Below are 19455 nucleotides of genomic sequence, written 5' to 3' on the forward strand. Positions count from 1 at the left end.
GCATTCAATACAATCTGAAAATGCTGATGCAAAATTGCAGCAGCCCTTGTGCAGTTTATGTAATCTGGAAATGTCAGTTCACAATTGCAGGGGAACCAATGCAATATATGTAATAGGGAATCTATGGTACAAAACAGCAGCATCACTATTGCAATAGGTGTGTTAGGGCCACACAGTCAGCTATTACAGAAAGCCCATAATGTGCCCATCTCCTGTGTGGGCAAAGCTCTTTTAAGTGCAGTCCCAAGACGCAGTGTTTGTTGGAATTGAGGGTTAAGGGACACGGGGAAGGGAAATTTCCTGAAACCGCCATAGTGCCTTGAAAAGAGCAGTAACTTGGTTCAGCAAACACATTATCACCGCAAGGGGAAGGGCTTCAAACAGAAAGTAGTGACTGTTTACTTGGCTTTGAAGCAGTTTATCTATTCACTTACTGTTCGCTCTGGATCTTTTAGGTAGACCTGTCCTTTCCCAGCACAAGCCGGTCTGTTCATTCAAGGGACTTTGGAAAATTGGCAGGTCTAGTTGTCAAAGACCCTGTAAGTCTGGTCCAGTAGCATTAGCAGGCCTGGCCTTTAAAATTGCATCAAGGTCTGACGCATTCCCATTGGCTGGCTGGTCTTTCGAAAAGTCAGGAGGTCTGGCTGTTGACAGCAGAGGTATGTCTGACTATCTGGACTCAGGCAGCACTGGCTACCTGGTACTAGGGAGCGTCAAACTTTTAAAGTTCATGCCTATATGTCTTTCAAAGCACAGTGATGTCTGGTCCTTTGAAAACATTGTATATGCTCTCAAGATAATAGACCAGGAGGCAATGGTTGTTCCAAACCCGATCAAATCTGGCCTTTAAAAAGGACACAGAGAACAGATCAGAACTGAGTCACGTCTAGGACTTTAAAAGTACAGACACATCAGCGTTTTACAGGCCTCACATCTGAATTACAAGCATGTATGCTCATTAAAGCAGATATAAACCCTGACTTTTAAAGCACAGACATGGCTTTCCCTTCATACCACAGATAGTACGTGCCATTCCAAGCCCAGACTTATTGGCAACTAAAACCTTTGAAAGCAGGTACCCTTCAAGCCTTTCAAATTGTGTGAAACCTAGGCGGGCATGCTCCACCTCCAATGGGGGGGGGGGGTTTCCAATCTCTCCTGAAGGGGCCTGTGTGTCACACACGTCACCCCATACTTCTTTCTAAACATTCTAGAAATAACTTGAAATCGAGACAGAAAGGAGCACACACTTCCAGGACGGGTTTAGAACCATCCATAACTGGATATATATTAGCTAATGACCAACAGCTAGTTTACATCCTTGGTGGTGGGGTAGAATTGTCCCTCAGTTAGATTGACCGTCACTGGCTATCACACATGAAGACATGTAATGGACAAGTATGATCACTCAGCATATCAGGGTATTGCCCTTGATCAAGATGAAGCCGGCCATACAAGATACAACCTCTGGCTCTTTCTGGTTATGACCCTGGCTACTACCCTCAACTCCGAAGCCACTACTCATAACTCTCAAAGCTTGTGGGTAGCAGTAAATCCTAGAACCCACAATCCCCAGAATGGTTGGTGCTTCTAGGTCGCTCAACTGGTTTCCCATCAGGGGTTACGCACAATGTTCATGGAGCTACCTCTCAAGGTTGCCCAGAGGACGTCTGCCTAGAAATGGAAACACTCAGACATCAGTTGAAGCTACCTGATACTTTGCAGGACTTTCCAGAATCAGGAAGCCTCATGGTGACCAACCTGTGCAAAACCAACTCAGAAGTCATGTGAGAGGTATTTTCTGCTAAACTAATTGTGTCAAAATGTCAAACTTGATCCAGGATAAATACCATTTCTTAAAATATCCTGTACATGTCTACCAGCAAATGTAAACTTTGAGACATTCTGACTAATGAATAGTCAGATTGCATGGCTGAATGTTAAGCTATTGAAAGAAGTAAATACCAGAATATTTGCAACTTTCATGCAGGGGTAATTGAATTGCAAAGTTGGCTATTGGCAACTTTGGGACATTTTTAATATGTTGCCAACTTGACACAGTTGTCCAATTTTCTTAAAGAAAATATGGGTCAAATGTACAACTCATGCTTCTTTGCAAAATAATTTGCAAGCAAAATGTTTTTCTATTGAGCATATCTAGCAAAAAGGTTTTGGGGGGACATTTCACCCAGAAATGACATTTTGTAAACTTGTAGGATCATATTGTAGTGGAGTTTGTCGCCTTAGCAAAACTTTAATGCTAAAATTATAATTTTCCATGCACCAAGTCACATGGCACCGAGAGGTATAACACATTCAGAAGGAAATTGTGTATGATCTTTTTCGTTTGGTAAACTACATCCCATCTTGGAAAATTTAGCAACGCTTTCCTGAAAGGATTTCAGAATCAAATAGTATTTCACCGCAAAACCAAACAGCACATTATATAATAGTGTCCTCCTCTCTGGAGACTTTAAAAATATATATTTCATCTTCCCAAACTTAAAATTCTGGTCTGCCCAGGTGAAGGCTGTTTGTTATTGGAAGCGCCTGCTGATGGTGCCTAGTTGTCGGGCCAGAGTAATCTGCTGATTCGAATGCCACGTAAACAGTCACTACTATCACTATATGTCATACTACTTCAGGCACTGCAAAGGTGGATAGGGTTCGTAAACCAACTGCAGTATCCACTGTAACAACCGAGTAGGGGAACCATAACCGGTCCCATTAATTCAGCACACTTGTTCACACACTAGAATAATGTGCAGAACAATGACATTTCCATGCCTCACTCCAACCCGTTCAATGGGTATTGAACCAGATTTTAGATTAACACCTAGGCTGTGAAGGCCAAGGTGGGACTATAAAAATCTGAAAAATCCAAGCAGGGAAGGAATAAACTGCTGCTTTACCAATCCGCCGAGGATGAAGAAGACCATGAAGAGTCGTCCAAGCGTGGTTTTGGCGTAGACATCTCCATAACCTACAGTGGACATGGTGACCATCAGCAAGTACACACATTCCCAGTATGTTAGTGCCTGGTTGTTCTGGAAGTTCTCCCAAGGGTCACCAGAATTCTCCACCTGCAAAAGAGACCAGACAGGAGTAACACAAATGGTTGCAGGAGAATAAATAACAAAGCTAAAATAAAGAATAGTGGAAATGAAGAATCAGAAATGGAGGAAACAAAGGGGTTGGGGCTCTACTGCTGATTACCCCAGGTAATAATTCAATGTTCAATAATTTACAGCACAGGGTCTACATTTTGCTAGTTCCATGAGCATGGAAGCGTGGTGGTTTCCTGTAATGCAATTCAGTGGTTTGTGCTGTGTTGCGTTACTCTGGATTTATTAGGGCACTCAGGCTACACAGGTGCACTCCGTTCTGGTGCTAAAGTGAGGCAACCCTTTGATGTATATACCCTGCAGTGTATAGAGCTTTGGCAAGGACTCACTACGTCGGGCTTATAAAATACAAAAAAATTACAAAACAACTCAAGACCGTCCTGTTGGGCTTGGCTTGTGTTTCAACTTTAAACCAGAAGCCCTTTTTCAGCGTTATTTTCAACGTTTCTTAACTTAGTTTGCCCAAACCTTAGTGATTTCCAAACCCTGCACAAAATATATTATATACTTTTGCTATGATTGATTTTCTTCAGCTGCGCAACCAATTCCAGTTTTATAAGTTGACTGTGATGAACGCTTTTATCCACCATTACCTAAGGATATTAAACGTGCCTTTTTTGTTCTAGACAAAGAGTGCCCAGTGTGGTGCAGGAGGGCTGTATGTGTGCAAGACGTTTACTATATAAATCAGTTTAATTTAGATTCATTGTCTATTCATCATATTATGTGAATGTCGTAATATTGTTGCATTTATTTATTTATTACGGGTGTTTATTCAGTGCAACTTTCACTCTCAAGCAGTCTTTTGGCATTACTCAAAAAGCGGCTCCTATGCAGTAGCGGCCGGTGTTGGGAGTGCTGCGGGGCGGTGGGGAGGCCCGGAGGTGGAACAGGGTGAGGGGTATTTAACTATAGAATGGGGCCCAATGGAGGTGTAGTGTCCTGCTGGACGCGTTTTAGTGTTCAGCAGGGAGCAGTACTCCCAGCCACTACCTTGAGGGCTGGACACATATGCACCCCCACACCCATCCATTACAGATGTCACGAGTGACATGGCCCGCCAATAAAAGGGTCAGGGTGGTCATGCTCGTAGCCAGTTATCGCACCATACTACCAGCTGTCTGTGTCCGTCCTTTCTCACCATGTGGCCTGAGGCCCAACACCACATTGGCGACGAGAAGGGTAGCTAACCCCGCATGCCTACTGCTCTGCTTCATTGTTCCTCGTGGGGGAGGAAATTAACCCGGCAACCAGTACCCCCAGCGAGCCATCTACAACCACCAGTGTATGCGGAGGGGACTGAGCCCCTCATGTCACCCGGTTCGCTGCCTCCTAGACCTAAGAGGATTAGCGATGCCTGCACGGGCTGCTCACACACACACCCATTGCCAGCACGAGACCCGTGGCCATGCTGAGGGGGAGGAAAGGCCACCCAGAGCCTAAATCGCCGCCCAGTGCCTGAATCGGTGTTACGGGGGAGGTCTCGGCAGACGCCTGCAGGCACCCACACACCGCCGCTGCAGCCCGGATGCTGGCCAGCTAGAGGAAGGTCAGTGGCCAAGAAAGCGGACAGACTCAAAGAGACTTGCCTCTGCCAGCGCTGCGCGAGAGGCGGCCGGGGCTCAGACCCTCTGAATACCCATGCCCAGAGGCGTCCACAGTCTCTTGCTGCACCGACAACAGAGGTAGGAGGGAAGTGACCAACCCCAGCACCGACAGCAGCAGCCTGCGGCAGGGCCGTTTGTGTCGTCAGAGGACGGGGATAAGCTGCACAGCATAAACACCCCACTACCCAGTTCTCACACCCCTGCATCTCAGCCGCCGGGGTCAAGTGAACAACGGTGTTCCAACTAGCACAATGCAGAGCCATCCCTGTCCTGGCATCCCACACGAGGCCTGCAATCACACACAACCACCCCATGTGAGCGAGCGAGTCGGTCTGGCTCCCAGCCTCCTGTAAAGCTGCAGTGCTCCCTCGGACACGCACGGACAGTAGCACCAAGGAAAAGAAAGAGAGGGACACTTACTGCCACCGCCGCGCCGCGCCCCACCTCGCACCGGCATCTGTCTCTACAGCGCCCACGGGACAGCAAGGCCTACAGCAGGAGAGAGGCTGCCACGGACGCGTGGGACACGTCTGTACCACCTGGCGGTCAGCGGCAAAGCTGCACTATGAGCTGTGAGGGAAAGTGGTGGGCAAATGCGACCCCATGCCGACATTCCCTGGACCCGCAGCATATAGGGCAAGCTCATGAGGGACACCAGCAGCGCTACCTCAGTGTTCCCCGCAAAAGCTACAAAGTCCGGGTGAAAGAGAAAGGGCCCGCGGTGAGGAGCCTGCAGCACCACCCAGTTTGCCACCCCGCACCCTGGCCAGCAACGCCTGCCTCTTCCTGTGGCAAACGGTTCCACCTACCTCCACAGACGACCTACAGCCCACAGGGTGGCCTCACCACGTTGCAGGCAGGTAGGACCAGCATGGGCCACAGTTAACCACTTGGATGCTAAGGCCCTGGAAAGATTTACAACCACTTTCCATTGAAATCAATGGAAACTCCATGACGAGTTACCCTTGTCATCAGGACGGGCACTAACGGAGTGCTGCACTGACACCCGGTGGCCACCTGTGATAGTGCAGCCACCGTAACCCAGAACACAAGGGAGAAACAGCCTGTAGTGCAAAACCAACAGGACGGTAAATGCACCAGGGCAGGGGGATCCAAGCCGATGCATCCACAGACCTGCTGCGACCAGGAACAAGGCACAAGGCTGAGCTGCAGCAAATGCCTCAGACCCCACACGAGTAGTGGGGGCAGCTCATTTCACCCTGTCGCCAAGTGCCCCACACGGTATTCCCAGCTCCCACACTGTGGCTACCATTAGCTATGCACTGAGGGATGGACGTACTGCCTGGCCAGAGCGGATAGCCAGCGCACCCCATGACCGTCAGTCCTAGAACCGCCGTAGGCCTGAGGAGAGGCCCTGACACCCCACTACCCTGCAGGAAGTAGCGGGATCAGTGGGAGGAGATTGCTAAGTGAGCCAAGCTGGAGGATCCACACCGGCATATCCTAAGAGTGGTCCAGCACACTGACTGCCCACTGCGACCAACGTCAGCAGATCAGAGTCAAGTGTGTCTACACTGCACCCTACAGACCAGCAGTACTAGAGCACAACAGAGCACTCAGCTAACCAGCCGGCAACAGCAGTCAACAGACCCCAGAGAGCACGGCACCATTAGGAGAGACACTGCCTTCTCACGCCCAGTCGCTGAGACAGACTGCACCAGGCACAGCAAGACATACCCTCAGAGGGGAGTACTCAAAGAGTGGCTCTCTGCACCCTACAAGCGAAAACGGCCAGGAAACCCACCAAGGATCAGCTAATGCCTACCACAGCAGGAGCGCTACTGGGGACTCCACGCTGCTGAGCAACGCAAGCAAGCAGAACGGACGGCAATGTCTCAAGAAAGCTGTCCCCCTTGACAGCACAGGAAACGACTGGTGCAAAACACGCACCACATGTGGACGCTCAACGCCACAGCTGGAGAAGAAGTTGTGTCATTTGCTCCTCCGGGTGTACAGGCATCACTGCGCACTATACCCCAGGTACACCACATGCCAGAAGAAAGCGTCCCAGAAGAAGACAGAGCGCACCATGTCAGATGCGCGCAGAAGGCAGTGCCAGTGAACCAGAAGCACGGGCGAGCACCCAGTAAACAGAGACATCTCCACAAGGAAGCACTACTAAACGCAGGTAGGAGAGCATCCATGTCTCAACCACCCCAGAAAAGCCCCACAGTGGGCCGAAAGCAACACAGAGTGTCCTCCCTCACACTGCCTGAAGACGGAGGTGTCAGGGACCCAAGACAGGCAAGAGAGGAGTTGCACACTCCACATGGCAGGCCACCACAGCAACATGCGCTCCAACAACCAGCGACACGCGACCGGACGTCACGCCACCCAGCAAGCAAGGAGCGTGCCGGAGCGAAAGCAGAAGCCGGCGCCGCGACAGCGCCGCCTCGAGGTCCAAGTGCAACGCCCTTGAAGAAAGAAGAGAGTGACAGCCCTGTCACCCCGAAAACCGGATGAACACAGGTGGGCTGAACAGACCAACAAAGGGAGAAGACCGAGGACTCACAGCAAGCCAAGAGCACATCCTGACACACCAGACAGCCACCAAGGAGGAGCGACGGCCCTGTATACAGCCTCACGGAAGAACTGAACATAAGCTGCTGCAAGCGCAAACCGTTCTCTCTTTAACGCTTCCCCAGGTGACCATCCATCCCCGAGCGGCGGCAGTCTAAGTTCAAAGGCGTCTGTGCTCCTGACCGCAGATGCCATGGGTGAAGATCAGCATAGAGTGTCCTTCCTCACACTGCCTCAAGGTGACGTCGGCAGTGGCTCCAAGACAGGCAAGAGAGGATTCACACACTCTACTGGTCAAGCTGCCACCGAAGATCAACCTCAGCAAGGCAGAGACACAGGGCTGCTAAGTTTCTCCTGACATCCAAACATCCCAGCAAGTCAACACCACCAGTTATTCCGACTCAGCATATGGCTGGCAACCGCCATCACGCCAGCTCTCATCAAATGCATCAAACACCACTCCCAGAGTACCAATGGACTGGAGTCCTACACCGTTGCCGCACCAGCCGACAAAAGAGACCAGAGGCTACCTGTGAACCTGGCATATCCCTGAACCGCGGCAGCGAGAGAAAGTCTTGGCCAAGACTCATCTACCCTCGAGGGTTGGGCATGCGACTAAGTAACAGCTCCTCAGTGATCCTGCAGCTGCCTCCAGTCGGCACACAAGCGGCCACAGTGCAGCCCTCCTGCAGTCTCGCAACAACCCCGACAATGGGCCTCCCCAGGCGGGAGAGTGTGAAGAGACATTGCCCCACCAGCAGGTTATTGGTTACAGCCAAGCGGTTCAACAGAGACAATTGATCAGGCAACACTTACGTGAAGTCTCACCTGGGACTCCATCCATGTTCATGACGCGACCCACTATAAGGAACTGTTAGAACTCACCATAGACCATCACCGACGTCAGCAAAGTGAAAGCCATGTAAGACTGCCAGAAACGTCATCATCAGTGAACTGACGACGTGCAGCGGACGTCTCCAATCCAGCTGTCGTGTCCTGAACCCCTCAGGTTAAACTAGGGGCTCCTGCCGAGATGGTCCTGCTGCAAGCAAAGTCACCAGCTCATGTCTGACATCTTCCTGCCACCTGACTCAGAAGACTGATGAACCCTGTGGTCTTTAGTTAACTGTTTGTTTTGTCCCCACAGGTTAGACTAACGTTTCTGTTTGTTACTCAATGAAGTTGGGGAGGAATGTAGGGTCCTGCTGGACACGTTCTAGTGTTCAGCAAGAAGCTGTACTCCCAGCCACTCCCTTGAGGGTTGAACACACATGCACCCCCACACCCATCCATCACGGGTGTCACGAGTGACGTGGCCCCGCCAATAAAAGGGCCCGGTGCACATGTTCATGGCCAGTTATCGCACCATACTACCGGCTGTCTGGGTCCGTCCTTTCTCATCTTGTGGGCCTGAGGCCTTCACCACAGGAGGTAAGTAAACAAATAAATAGTACTATGAAGGACGAGAGACATACGCACCAAACTTTTCTTTTAGGAAAAGCTTCAAAGTGATTTTCAGTAGTGAGAATTTTATTCCACTCCACCCTCACTTGTCCCCTCTGGAAGGTTAATAACTATGCAGCTCAAAAACAGTGACATTTACACACATTTGCAAAGCCCAACCCCAGTCCCTTTCTTCCAGTGCCCTTTCCACATGCCCTTGTAGTCCTCCAAAGCTATTCCTGCATTTTAAATGTTCCTCCTAGAGGCTGTGACCATATTTTGTCCTCCCTTTTTTTCTCTGATCATATTTTTCCCACTCATTTTCTATGTCCATTGCACATGGTAATGCTTCTTTCATAATCCTGTCTTATACATTTCCTTCTTTTAATTATGTTATTGTTAGGTCCGTATTTGCTTCTGACTCAGAATGCTCTTCATAGCCACCACATCAGTGCGTTATGTGACTGTTTCTACTTGTTTGAATCACCAAAGTTCTGATGACCACACTATGATTAAGCGAAATTGTCATATGTCAAACCTTTCTGAGCAATGGAGATCCCTTGTGTTTAAGTGATTCAGAATTTTATGCACACACTGGTTTGCACAGGCATTGTTAAGAGTGACACCTAGAAGTATTGTGTCTGTCTGCAGCTACTTCAACAAAGCTGTATCAAACAACTTAGCTAAGGACAGTTTTGGTATTTCAACAGTGCGAAATTCACTCAACGGCCCTCCAAACCTCTAGAAGGAGTTGGACAAGGAAGATGTGTATTTACAGAATCAGCTATCAGAGGTCAATAAGTTGGAAAATGCCATGTCTTCAAGTATTTCCGAAAACGTACCAGGGAAGAGTCTGCCCCAAGGTTGGAGGCAAGGTGATTGAAATTTAGTCGCCTATCCTGAGAACATTTGTCCATCTAAATTGGCACAGCGAAAACTAGTAATATCAGTGCTTAACCCACCCCATCATCCTAGAATCAAGAATGTATGCCTTAGATTAAACACTACTTTTGAAGGTGCAAGTTTCCTTCAGTAGATGGAGAGGAGAAAGTAAGATGGGATCCCAGAGGTCTGCACTGGACCGGGAAATTGATTCATGATGCACTCTGTCCGAACGTCAAAGGCCACTACCACGGTCCCATGTTGACTGATGCATTCCAATGCAGAGAGCCCTCTCTTTTATCCAGTGTGAACAATCTTAAGGGAACAGTTACAAGGTCATGCAGTAACCCATCCATCATTGTCTACTCCAAAGCATGTTAACATTTTCTAAGGTAGGAAAAAACGGTGCTATGAATGCTACAAGTACCACCATAGCCCTGGAAAGAGCTTAATGTAAAACACCCAAAAACTCACCTATGGACCTCCAGAATCCTGCATGAACAACCTCTCATCTACCTTGGCAATCATCTTAACAGACCCTCAATTCCTCATCCACCATTAGATGAATAATGGCCACAGTGTCATTTGCCCTTCCATATTTTTTGCATGTACTTAATGACTCTTAGCTCCCCATCCACTTTTCAAAGTACTTGCAATAAATGTTCTTGAAAATGATGAATATACACAAAACTCAAAAATAACGTACGCTTTTCAAGTCCCACAATTACAAAACACGCCAAAGTTGGAGAGGATTACAAGTATCTGAAAACTAGACCTTGCAAAACATGCCCTGCAGAGAATTGTATTTGGTTCGCATACCTTCGATTTCTTTAACATTTGACCACCTGCCTTGTTCCTTCCATTTGGAAATATCAATATTTACTTGGTCACCCCAACACTGCCATTACCCAAATCAGAGAGTTTAACCCTTGGACACCAATCATCTTGCTTCATGGCATCACAATTATGGTTCCTACGATAAATGCTCACCTAGCGACTGAGTTATACTTATTGTCAATTTGTCCTTGTCCTTCTTTGATTTTCATGAGCTGGTTTTGACCTGATGATTCCCACCCTCGAGAAATCTTTTTTGTACGTCACTGCACGAGCCATTCCATTTTCACATCATCAATATTTTCATTCTCTGGGCATATTTGACCACCTCGGATAAAAGTGGGTACACAACATTAAACTTGAGCTAGGTTTAATTACATTCGAAAAGTTCGAAAAGATTACTTTGCTCCCTTGTTAATGCAAAACCCTTTTGTTTGGGGTGCACTGAAAGACACTACCACATACATATACAATGAGCTCAATTAGAGTCACTAGAATTGTCTCACTTATAAATTCAACAGATTTTAGTGTTTTCTTTTTTATTTTAATGCCCCAACATCACTTTTTAGTTCATAAAAAGATTTGATGAATTATCACTTTTTTTCTAAACCAACTTCAGATTTCTCAAACCATGGGCGATGATTTAGATTTACTAGTCCATTATCCCCATTAACCAAACACAATCCTAAATATTTTAGCTTGATAACCAGTAACCAAGAGTCAGTCATTACTTTTTTTGCTTAATTGACGGAGTACAAAATTCTCCCTTATTTTTAGAAAATTCTTTTTATTTTGTAGCTCTATGGTTAATTGCAAATATTTTGTTACTCAGATATGAAATATATTGAAAGATTACTTCTTGCTGTCAGTTTTTGTAACCTTGTCTTTTGCACCCCTTTTTGACAAAAATTGAAAACTTGCCGCCTGTGCGGCAAATCCGCTATAGTTAGTGAAATTGATACCAGTGCAACAAACATCTACAAGGCATGAATGAATGCTGCAAGATGCTCCGCTGTTGGCCTTTTGCCTATCCTGATTTTTAACATGAATGCAGAGGTTAAAGCTGGCGGAAATTCTCCACACCACTGCCTTTGGTGGGCGTATTCCGTTGCAATGCCATTGGAAGGCTGTTGGACTTCTTGGCTATCCAGAGAGACAATTTCAAGATGGTGATTTAGGCGCTTATGTGACGAACCAATAGAGCTGCTACTTTGGATAAGTTAATGATCCTGAAGAACTCGAGTTTTCATCATAGTTTTATGACTTCTCCTAAAAACTCCTCTAGATCTGAGCAAATCATTTTAGCTCTTTGAGTCTTAAATGATAAAAGTGTGCTATTTCAATATGTAAACAAAATAATGATGCCAATTGTTCCATGGTAGTGCCCAAATTATATATTTCCACCTTCCTCTCAATCAAAATCGGATTTTTGTGTAGCAAACAGAATCCGACCCCACATATTTTACAGTACTATGCATGGGTGTGCCTAACACTTGTCCTGAAGGGGACAGGTTCTGAAAGACAAATTGAAGCAAAAAGTTTGGTGGGGATGGAGCAGGGTTTTCACGAAATAAAACCTACTCGGATTGAACTCCCCAACACGCAAGACTAAAAGGGAACACATGAAAACTGCGCAAACGCATGCTGGGACTGTGAGAGTAGGCCGTAAATGCACATGACTAATGTAGAAAATAAGTCAAAAGTCTTGAGTTTATTTTTCACTAACAGTTAGAAAATAATATGCAGCTCGTAAGAAAAGAAAGCAAATGAAACTATTCAAAGAACGTTTATTAGTGTAGTTTTATAAAATGATATATAATACTTGTATTTGTTTTCTTTAGAAGTATACTTACTGCCCTGCAGAAAAGGCCTGAGAGTTCTTTCAGATTTAACATGGGATATTAAAAATGTAGAAGGGAGAAAGAAATATGTGATAGGTCCTTCGCAAGCTCCTGATGATGACCAAGGTTGCGCAGAGAGGAAGAGAGAAAAAGAATGGAGCTTCCTTGCCGAGCGAAGCATGAGGACATTTGTACTACAAACATGAGTGAAATGGAGAGACAAACAAAACATGGAAGCCAGATACTAGAGTTTCCTCCGTTGGAAGTGATTACAGTGAGCAAAGTTAGAACAATAAGACGCTTATGAGTTAGGCACATCAAGAATGGTGTGACTGAATACCCCTTGTTTCAGACCAATCAAAATGTAAAAAACCATGTGAATTTTTGTGAATTTAGAGTATACTTAGTAGTAAGGGGAGGGGTTGTTGGAGCGCGTTTTCTTACTTTGCGGGGAGGAGAGATCTGTGTTGCTGTTTCCTAAATTCTATGGGCTAGCTGTTATTCTGCTGATCCTGACTCTTTGACTTTGCTCCTTAACTCTTCTTGAGGGGCCCAGCTATTCCTCATAGTCAGAGGGTAGCTTTTCAGATGTCTAGAACCTCATATGATTGGTTAGTATGATAATCTGAATTTGCATAAAATCTTTTTGCAAATGTCTTTATTCTTCTGTCTCTATGCCTATCCACTCACCCATTGCGCTGACATTTAAGATGTACAATTGGTGTTTATTTTTGCTAATGTTTCTTTTGTATGATGACTTATGATTTGAGCTGTATCGTACTTGATGAGCAATTCACATTTAATTAGCTAAAGCATTTCTAACTCTCAAAAGGAGTTTGTCATTATTAATGTAATTTATTTAGCTATATGAAATGATTATTCTATGGTGATATTTAGAAATTCTAATATTATTTTGCCAAACCCTGATTAACTATAAAAGATTTCTTCGCCAAGAAAGGGATAATAAGATGAACAAATTGGTAAGTTTGGTTTAAACTCACCCAGCGTGAAAGGGACGGTTGGGTATTGAATTGTTGCCAGATGATAAAAATTGCCAGTTCCTGAACGTTGGATCAGTGGTATGGGGTTGGGTGATCCCAGGGCTTGCTAAGCACGGCCAGGAAGAGATGGGTTGAATATTACAGCAAATTATGCATGTGCAAGTACAGTAGACCATTAACACTGCTCTAAAGTTGACAGGATTCAAAGTAACACTTTAAAGGATGGAGAGTTAAGTGAGACATCCTTTCCACAATGAGTCTTTTGAAAAGTAGTGTAAATTGATCCATACTGAGTTATTTGGATTTAAAAGTTTACCCCCCCTGTTGATCTATTTCTCCCTGAATTATGTTTTGATAGTTTACGAATAATTTGGTTTACAAATTCAGAACATTTTACTTTAATCATAAATGAAGAGATTTCACATTAAACACAATAATGTGTTTTGCCTCTGTGAGAAAGGCATTGGAGCACCTGTATGTTTTCCTGTTAACTTTCAAATCTGATATCCTTGATACATATTTAATGAGACTGATAGGATCCAGGAATAGTGATGTCTAGTAGTGAAGTACTACTTTGTAACCACAAGATGACAATTTAGTCTCCCTCATATTATGGCAGAGCTCTCTAGATTAAACATCTTTTATTTCCTTAACTGTTTTGCGCTTAAACTTTTCCTTTATCTGTTCTGAATTCTGGAGCTCATCTATTAGAATACAAGGCAAAAATCGGGACTGAATGTGCTACTAACTCCTGACATTGAACATGATGACAGCTCAGATATAGAATCCCGTCCAGATGCACACACGACTGTCATACAGAAGTTCCGATTCACAAACGTCCTCCGCACTTGTGGCAGAGGCCCCTCGATCATGGTGGGGGCACCTCACTTCTGCTGGACTTCCGCCATGAGACATTGCAGTTCAGAGTTTATGCCATGACTGCGGGCCCTCAGCTATGACTGCGGGCCACTCGCCACAACTACGCAGCCTCCGCCACGAGTGCGGAAGCCCTTTATGAATCGGACCCCATGCCTTTAGCTAAGTTTTGCAGGGGCCCCAGTGACGGCGGGGCCGTTAGCAGGTGTGGCGGTTGAGCTGCTGCTCTTAGACCCTTTGTCGATGGGTAGGCATGCTGCAAACACCGTATCCTCCTGTACGCATATATAACACCTCACATTCAAGAACTTCATAGTACAATAAAAATGTTCCACTTATAACACTTTCTATACATTGATGCACTGTAACAAGCACCTTAGAATTATGTCATGTGAGTGGCTATATTATGTGTTTTTTAAGATCCTACACGGGTTAGCAGATATTATAACAAATAGAGCATCAGAGATTATATTCTCTGATGTAAAAATCCCAAAGTAGTAGGAGATGGTTGGCTGTACCAAGTTCTTGCTTAAGGAGACTCTGGTAGACAAAAAAGCAATGGGTGGAAATGCTTTAGATAATCTGAAAACAGCTGCGGTGCCTTCATGAGAGCGGAGGAGCACTAAAATAAAACTAAAATGGTATAAAACACATTTATCACCTTTTTATTTTTCATCCTGGCAGCAGGCAAGTTTGGGGGCACCAGTGTGCCATTCAGGTTTAAAGTGGGCATGTCACTTTGGCCGGCCATCTTGTGATGGCCAGTCTGACATGTGCATTTTAAACCCTCCAACCCATCTGTCTCGAGCAAGCACAGAAACCCAGTGCTTTAGGGAGTGTCACACCAGCACTCTCCAGCCATTCCTGGTTCTCCTATTATGCGGCTGGCAGAAGCATCTGGATTGGTAGAGGGGAGCTGATTGGTGGAGCTCTTGGATCCTGTGCTGCCGAGTTGAAGAGGAGCACCCAGTATGAGGCAACAGGTAAGGAAATCTTTTTTTTTTTTTAAATATTAGTTGCTTTAATTCACAGGCACTGTGAGAAATTCGCAGTGCTCTCAGGCTCAACCCCAGATATCTCAATCGTGGCCTATTTTAAACATAGTTTAAAATGGACCACGATTCAGAGCTTTGGGCCTAAGGGCACTGTTGGTTTTTATTAGTGCCCATCAGTGTGCCTGTTGCTCCACCCGTGTTAATTGCAGCAGGTTACCACTGTCTGGAAATAATGCTTTAATTGATAATAATCACAACTGGTTATTACTCTGGGCAACATGTTAGCTCATTTGCACCTTCTAAGAGGTAACCATATGCAAATCATGTGTTGCCCTGCCACAAAACAAAAAGTCCAGCTGAACTACTAGGCTGTGTTGTGACTGAACAGGAAAATAAGCAACCCAGACACATTTCTGCCCTTTTATTCCTCATCAGTGAAATGTAGCTTGCGCCCCTGCTACAGAGATAACTCAGGATCTAAGTCTAGGCACATCCAAGGGATTTAGGGATGGAGTACCCTATCTGCCAAAACCTCAGTACGTCTGCCTCATTTAGAGATGGACGGACTCTAAGCTTTCCGTCGAAAGAGCCCAGTTGGCTCTGTCGACAGACAGCTTCCTTCCTGCTCAACAGGATAAAACCTAGAGTTGAGGGACAGAAAAAGCAAGCTATGCCACCACACCCTGAGAGATAACTTCCAGGGTGTGGGGGGGATCATTAGTATTTTATTTTTAGGAGCAAACTCCCTCTTTGTAGTATGTTTCTGAAAACAAAAAATGTTTGGTGGACGGCTGTCAGAATTGACAGCGGTCATCCACTAAACCTTTTGTGCCTTGAAGGGAACCGCCGTGATGATGGATCCTTTAAAGGTACAGAGATGACTGCTGGGCCAGCAGCAGTGGTGCTGAAACAGTTTTCAGAGTAGGGAAGTCATGTGGATTGTGAATAATCCAGTTTTCAGAGTAGGGAAGTCATGGGGATTGTGAAATATCCAAGCATCACAGAAAGAACATATGTAGCGAATGGATTCCGCAGGATAGTGGTAAGGGTATAGTATACAGCTGGTGGTGCTTTTTGGTGCACACTGGCGCAGATATATTACTAAAGCGTTATGTGGCAGCAAATTGTCATTTACAGACAACAAATCTTCCACTGAAATGACCACTAAATTTGCACAGACATATTGTTTTATGCAGCACACAAATAGGAAATTGTGTAAACTGGGTTTCAGTAAATATTTGTCATTTGCGCATAACCAAGTAAAATGTCTTAATTTGCTTTGATCCTATTAAAATCTTTATTTCCATCGCAATTCCTAAATACAAAAAAATGAGCTTCTTTTGTGCTTATCTAACTGCTAAAATAATTTGAATGATGTGTACATTTACGTTGATTTAAAGTGTTGCTGTATGTTAGAAGAAAAAAATATCCTACAGCCTTTCCTCCCACACTCGCTGTAGCAAGATTGTCACATAGTTAATTTTACAAAATACTTTCGTTTTGTAGTAAGGAAAAGAAAAGTAAGCACCAATCTCTGTTGTTAAAAAAAAATCAATTTTCAGAATACACAGTCTGACATTGACCTCTGTCTTTGACACCCAGCAAATGTAACAAGATAAATACAACATGAGTAGCTGTGGGCAGATTATAACGTTTCGAATTGGGCCTAGTGGAGTATGGCGATTGCGTAATATGTTAGCATTAAGCACTTTTGCACAAGACACTTTATGAATGCCAATGGTTCCGGCTAGATATGTTAAATTATTGGCACTTATGACTTGTGAAATGGTTTTAGGAAATGGAATGTATTAGGCTTTTTTAGTGATATTTTTGCTGCTGTGTACACAAATGATTATTTTTGAATACATGATGAATTGGATTATATTTAATTTTGCTCAAAGTTGCTGAAAACCCTTGTAAAAGTTTAACTCGTGCTCCAAACATTTGTCTTTCTCTGTTTGTCCTTTGCTTTGCTCAATAAAAAAAAAAAGATAAATACAACATTTTGGGCCAGATGTAGGTCGGTCGGTAACGGCCGAAAATCGGTATATTCGGCCGTTACCGACCGGTATTTGAGAAATGGTATGTAGGGCCACATATTTTACAGATTCGGTAAATTTACCGATCGGTAAATTTACCGAATCTGTAAAATACCGAATCAGTATATTTACCGATTCGGTAAATTTGATATGTAGGTGGGACTCTTCTGAGTCCCACAAGCCTTACAGAATCGGTATTTTACCATCAAATCTATTTGATGGTAAAATACCGATTCCGGTGTGCATGCACATGTGTGCATGCACACCTGTGCCATATGACAGGCAGACCTGCCCTTAGGGCAGGTATGCCTGCCACATGGCACCCGAGCCTCTTTTGGGGGTGCCAGAGGGTGTTAAAGTGACACCCCCTGCACCCTTGTGTCAGTCGGTATTTACCGATTCGGTAAATACCGAATCGGTAATGCCCATTCATTCCTATGGGCTTCAAAGCCCATAGGAATGAATGGGCATTACTGGTCGGTATTTACCGAATCGGTAAATACAGATTTTTTTCCGATTCGGTAAAAGGAACATCTGGATGCTCCTACATGTCCCCCCTTCTCATTTACCGATTCTCATTTACCGAATCGGTAAAATTCGGTAAATAAAAATTGGTAAATGAGTCCTACCTACATCGGGCCCCAAAAGGCATCTTTAATGCTAATTCATGTTCTGAACTCCCCCATGTTTTTTTGAGGGTGCTGCAACACTTCCCTCGACAGTACTTCCAGCGCCTGTAGCAGGGGGTCATGTCTACATTTGTCTGACAGAGTACCATCGGGATGGCAGAAGTAAAGTACACTGCCATCACAACAGATACTACTCCCTCTGCCAAAGTCTAAATCAGGCCCATAGTGCCACTTACTTAAGTATGAGGCACAAAAGTGATGGATGGACATGTTTGATTGAATCTGAACCACATATCAATCACTCATTCAACTCTACAGGAGGCTAAGCCTTCCTTTGAAGTGTTACTTTGCCCTACGGAGGTGTTCCGTGGGTGGTGCGTGGGCGTTCACCCACAACACCCATGGATTTTGGTGCATCCCAGATTTACCATTAGTGGTAGACTTGGGAATGCATCAAAACTGCTACACATCTCCAGAGGAGGCATAACAAGGTAAAACTTCTTAAATTCTCCTAGTTTGTAACTCTTTCTGTGTGTGCTGCATTCTGCAGCACACACAGAAAGAGGATAATGCCTCATGGGATTGTTTGTGTGCAGGAAGGAGTCCGTTCCGGTACAAAAAATATCCTGCTTACAATGGAGGCACCCTTGCACCATGGTGCTATGGTGCTTGCGTTTGCGCTAGGCAGCACATTGTGCACCAGCGCTGGAAAAAAGACAGGAGTGCGCGGTATTATGTAAAATAGGCACAATCCTGCCCTTTCCGTGTCATGTAGCACAGAGCAGCAAGATGACTTGATGCGCTGCTTGCCTTGTTGGTAAATATGCCCCTGCCAAATGTTGTGTGAGAAGTCTTTTATTAAAAGGGTTACCACCCCACCTAGTGGTTATATGCATATACTGATGCAAAGTTACAAGACAAGTCTTTATTTAACCAGGTAACAAAAGTGTACGCATTCTGAGTGAGCCACCGTTGATCGGTCATAGCGCTTTTTTTTTAAGTCATGTTGCACAGAAGCCAACACTGCTGTGCAATATGTTAAAAAAATATGCTGGGAAGAGGGAAGCAACAGGAGGGAGTAAAATATTGCCAGATGTGTTCATATTTATAAAGCTGATTGCTAAATTCTTCATTTTTGATTTAGTAAATTGGACGACTCTTTCCCACATTCTTCCATCTTTCAAATTCCCTCCCCAATTTGTTCAACACAATTTATATTGTCCACTCTAAGGCAAAAAAGAGGAGATTCATTAATACCTCATCTTGGAAATGAATAGAAATGCAGGTAAATCTGCATTTCCATTTAAACAAGAGTGCCATTTGAAAACAAATTCATGACTATAGGATAGCTTTTTCTGCTAAAGGACTGTGAGATTTGTAGAAATGCAATCTCGAAGCCAAATTCAATCTTGCAGAAAATCAGTTGTATTGTTTTTCTGAAGATTACCTACACGCCGTGTATTGAGAAGGCCACAGTCCTGCTTTAAAATAGAGATAAATAATGCAGTCAGGGATTTGGATGGAGTTAAAGTCGCCACCCATTGTAATTGGACCTCTTGAATTCATTGCTAATATATAAATCTGCCAAAGAGAAAATAATTGATTTTCAATATAACAAAATGGAACTGCTTAGTGTTGAAAG

At 44.7% G+C, this 19455-nt stretch overlaps 1 protein-coding gene across 5 annotated transcripts in view; it reads right to left on the minus strand.

The window, feature by feature from the left end:
• The window catches only part of KCNMA1 (potassium calcium-activated channel subfamily M alpha 1), a 1543535-nt gene that overhangs the window by 600668 nt on the left and 923412 nt on the right, over window positions 1-19455 (minus strand). For all 5 annotated transcript variants that reach the window (XM_078643370.1, XM_078643368.1, XM_078643365.1 and 2 more), the window contains exon 8: window positions 2913-3083. In XM_078643370.1, the coding sequence (XP_078499496.1) occupies window positions 2913-3083 (171 nt within the window). The remainder of the gene's footprint in view (window positions 1-2912; window positions 3084-19455) is intronic.

Source organism: Lissotriton helveticus, chromosome 5_1 (genome assembly GCF_964261635.1).
Source record: "Lissotriton helveticus chromosome 5_1, aLisHel1.1, whole genome shotgun sequence".
In the NCBI taxonomy this organism is placed as follows: domain Eukaryota; kingdom Metazoa; phylum Chordata; class Amphibia; order Caudata; family Salamandridae; genus Lissotriton; species Lissotriton helveticus.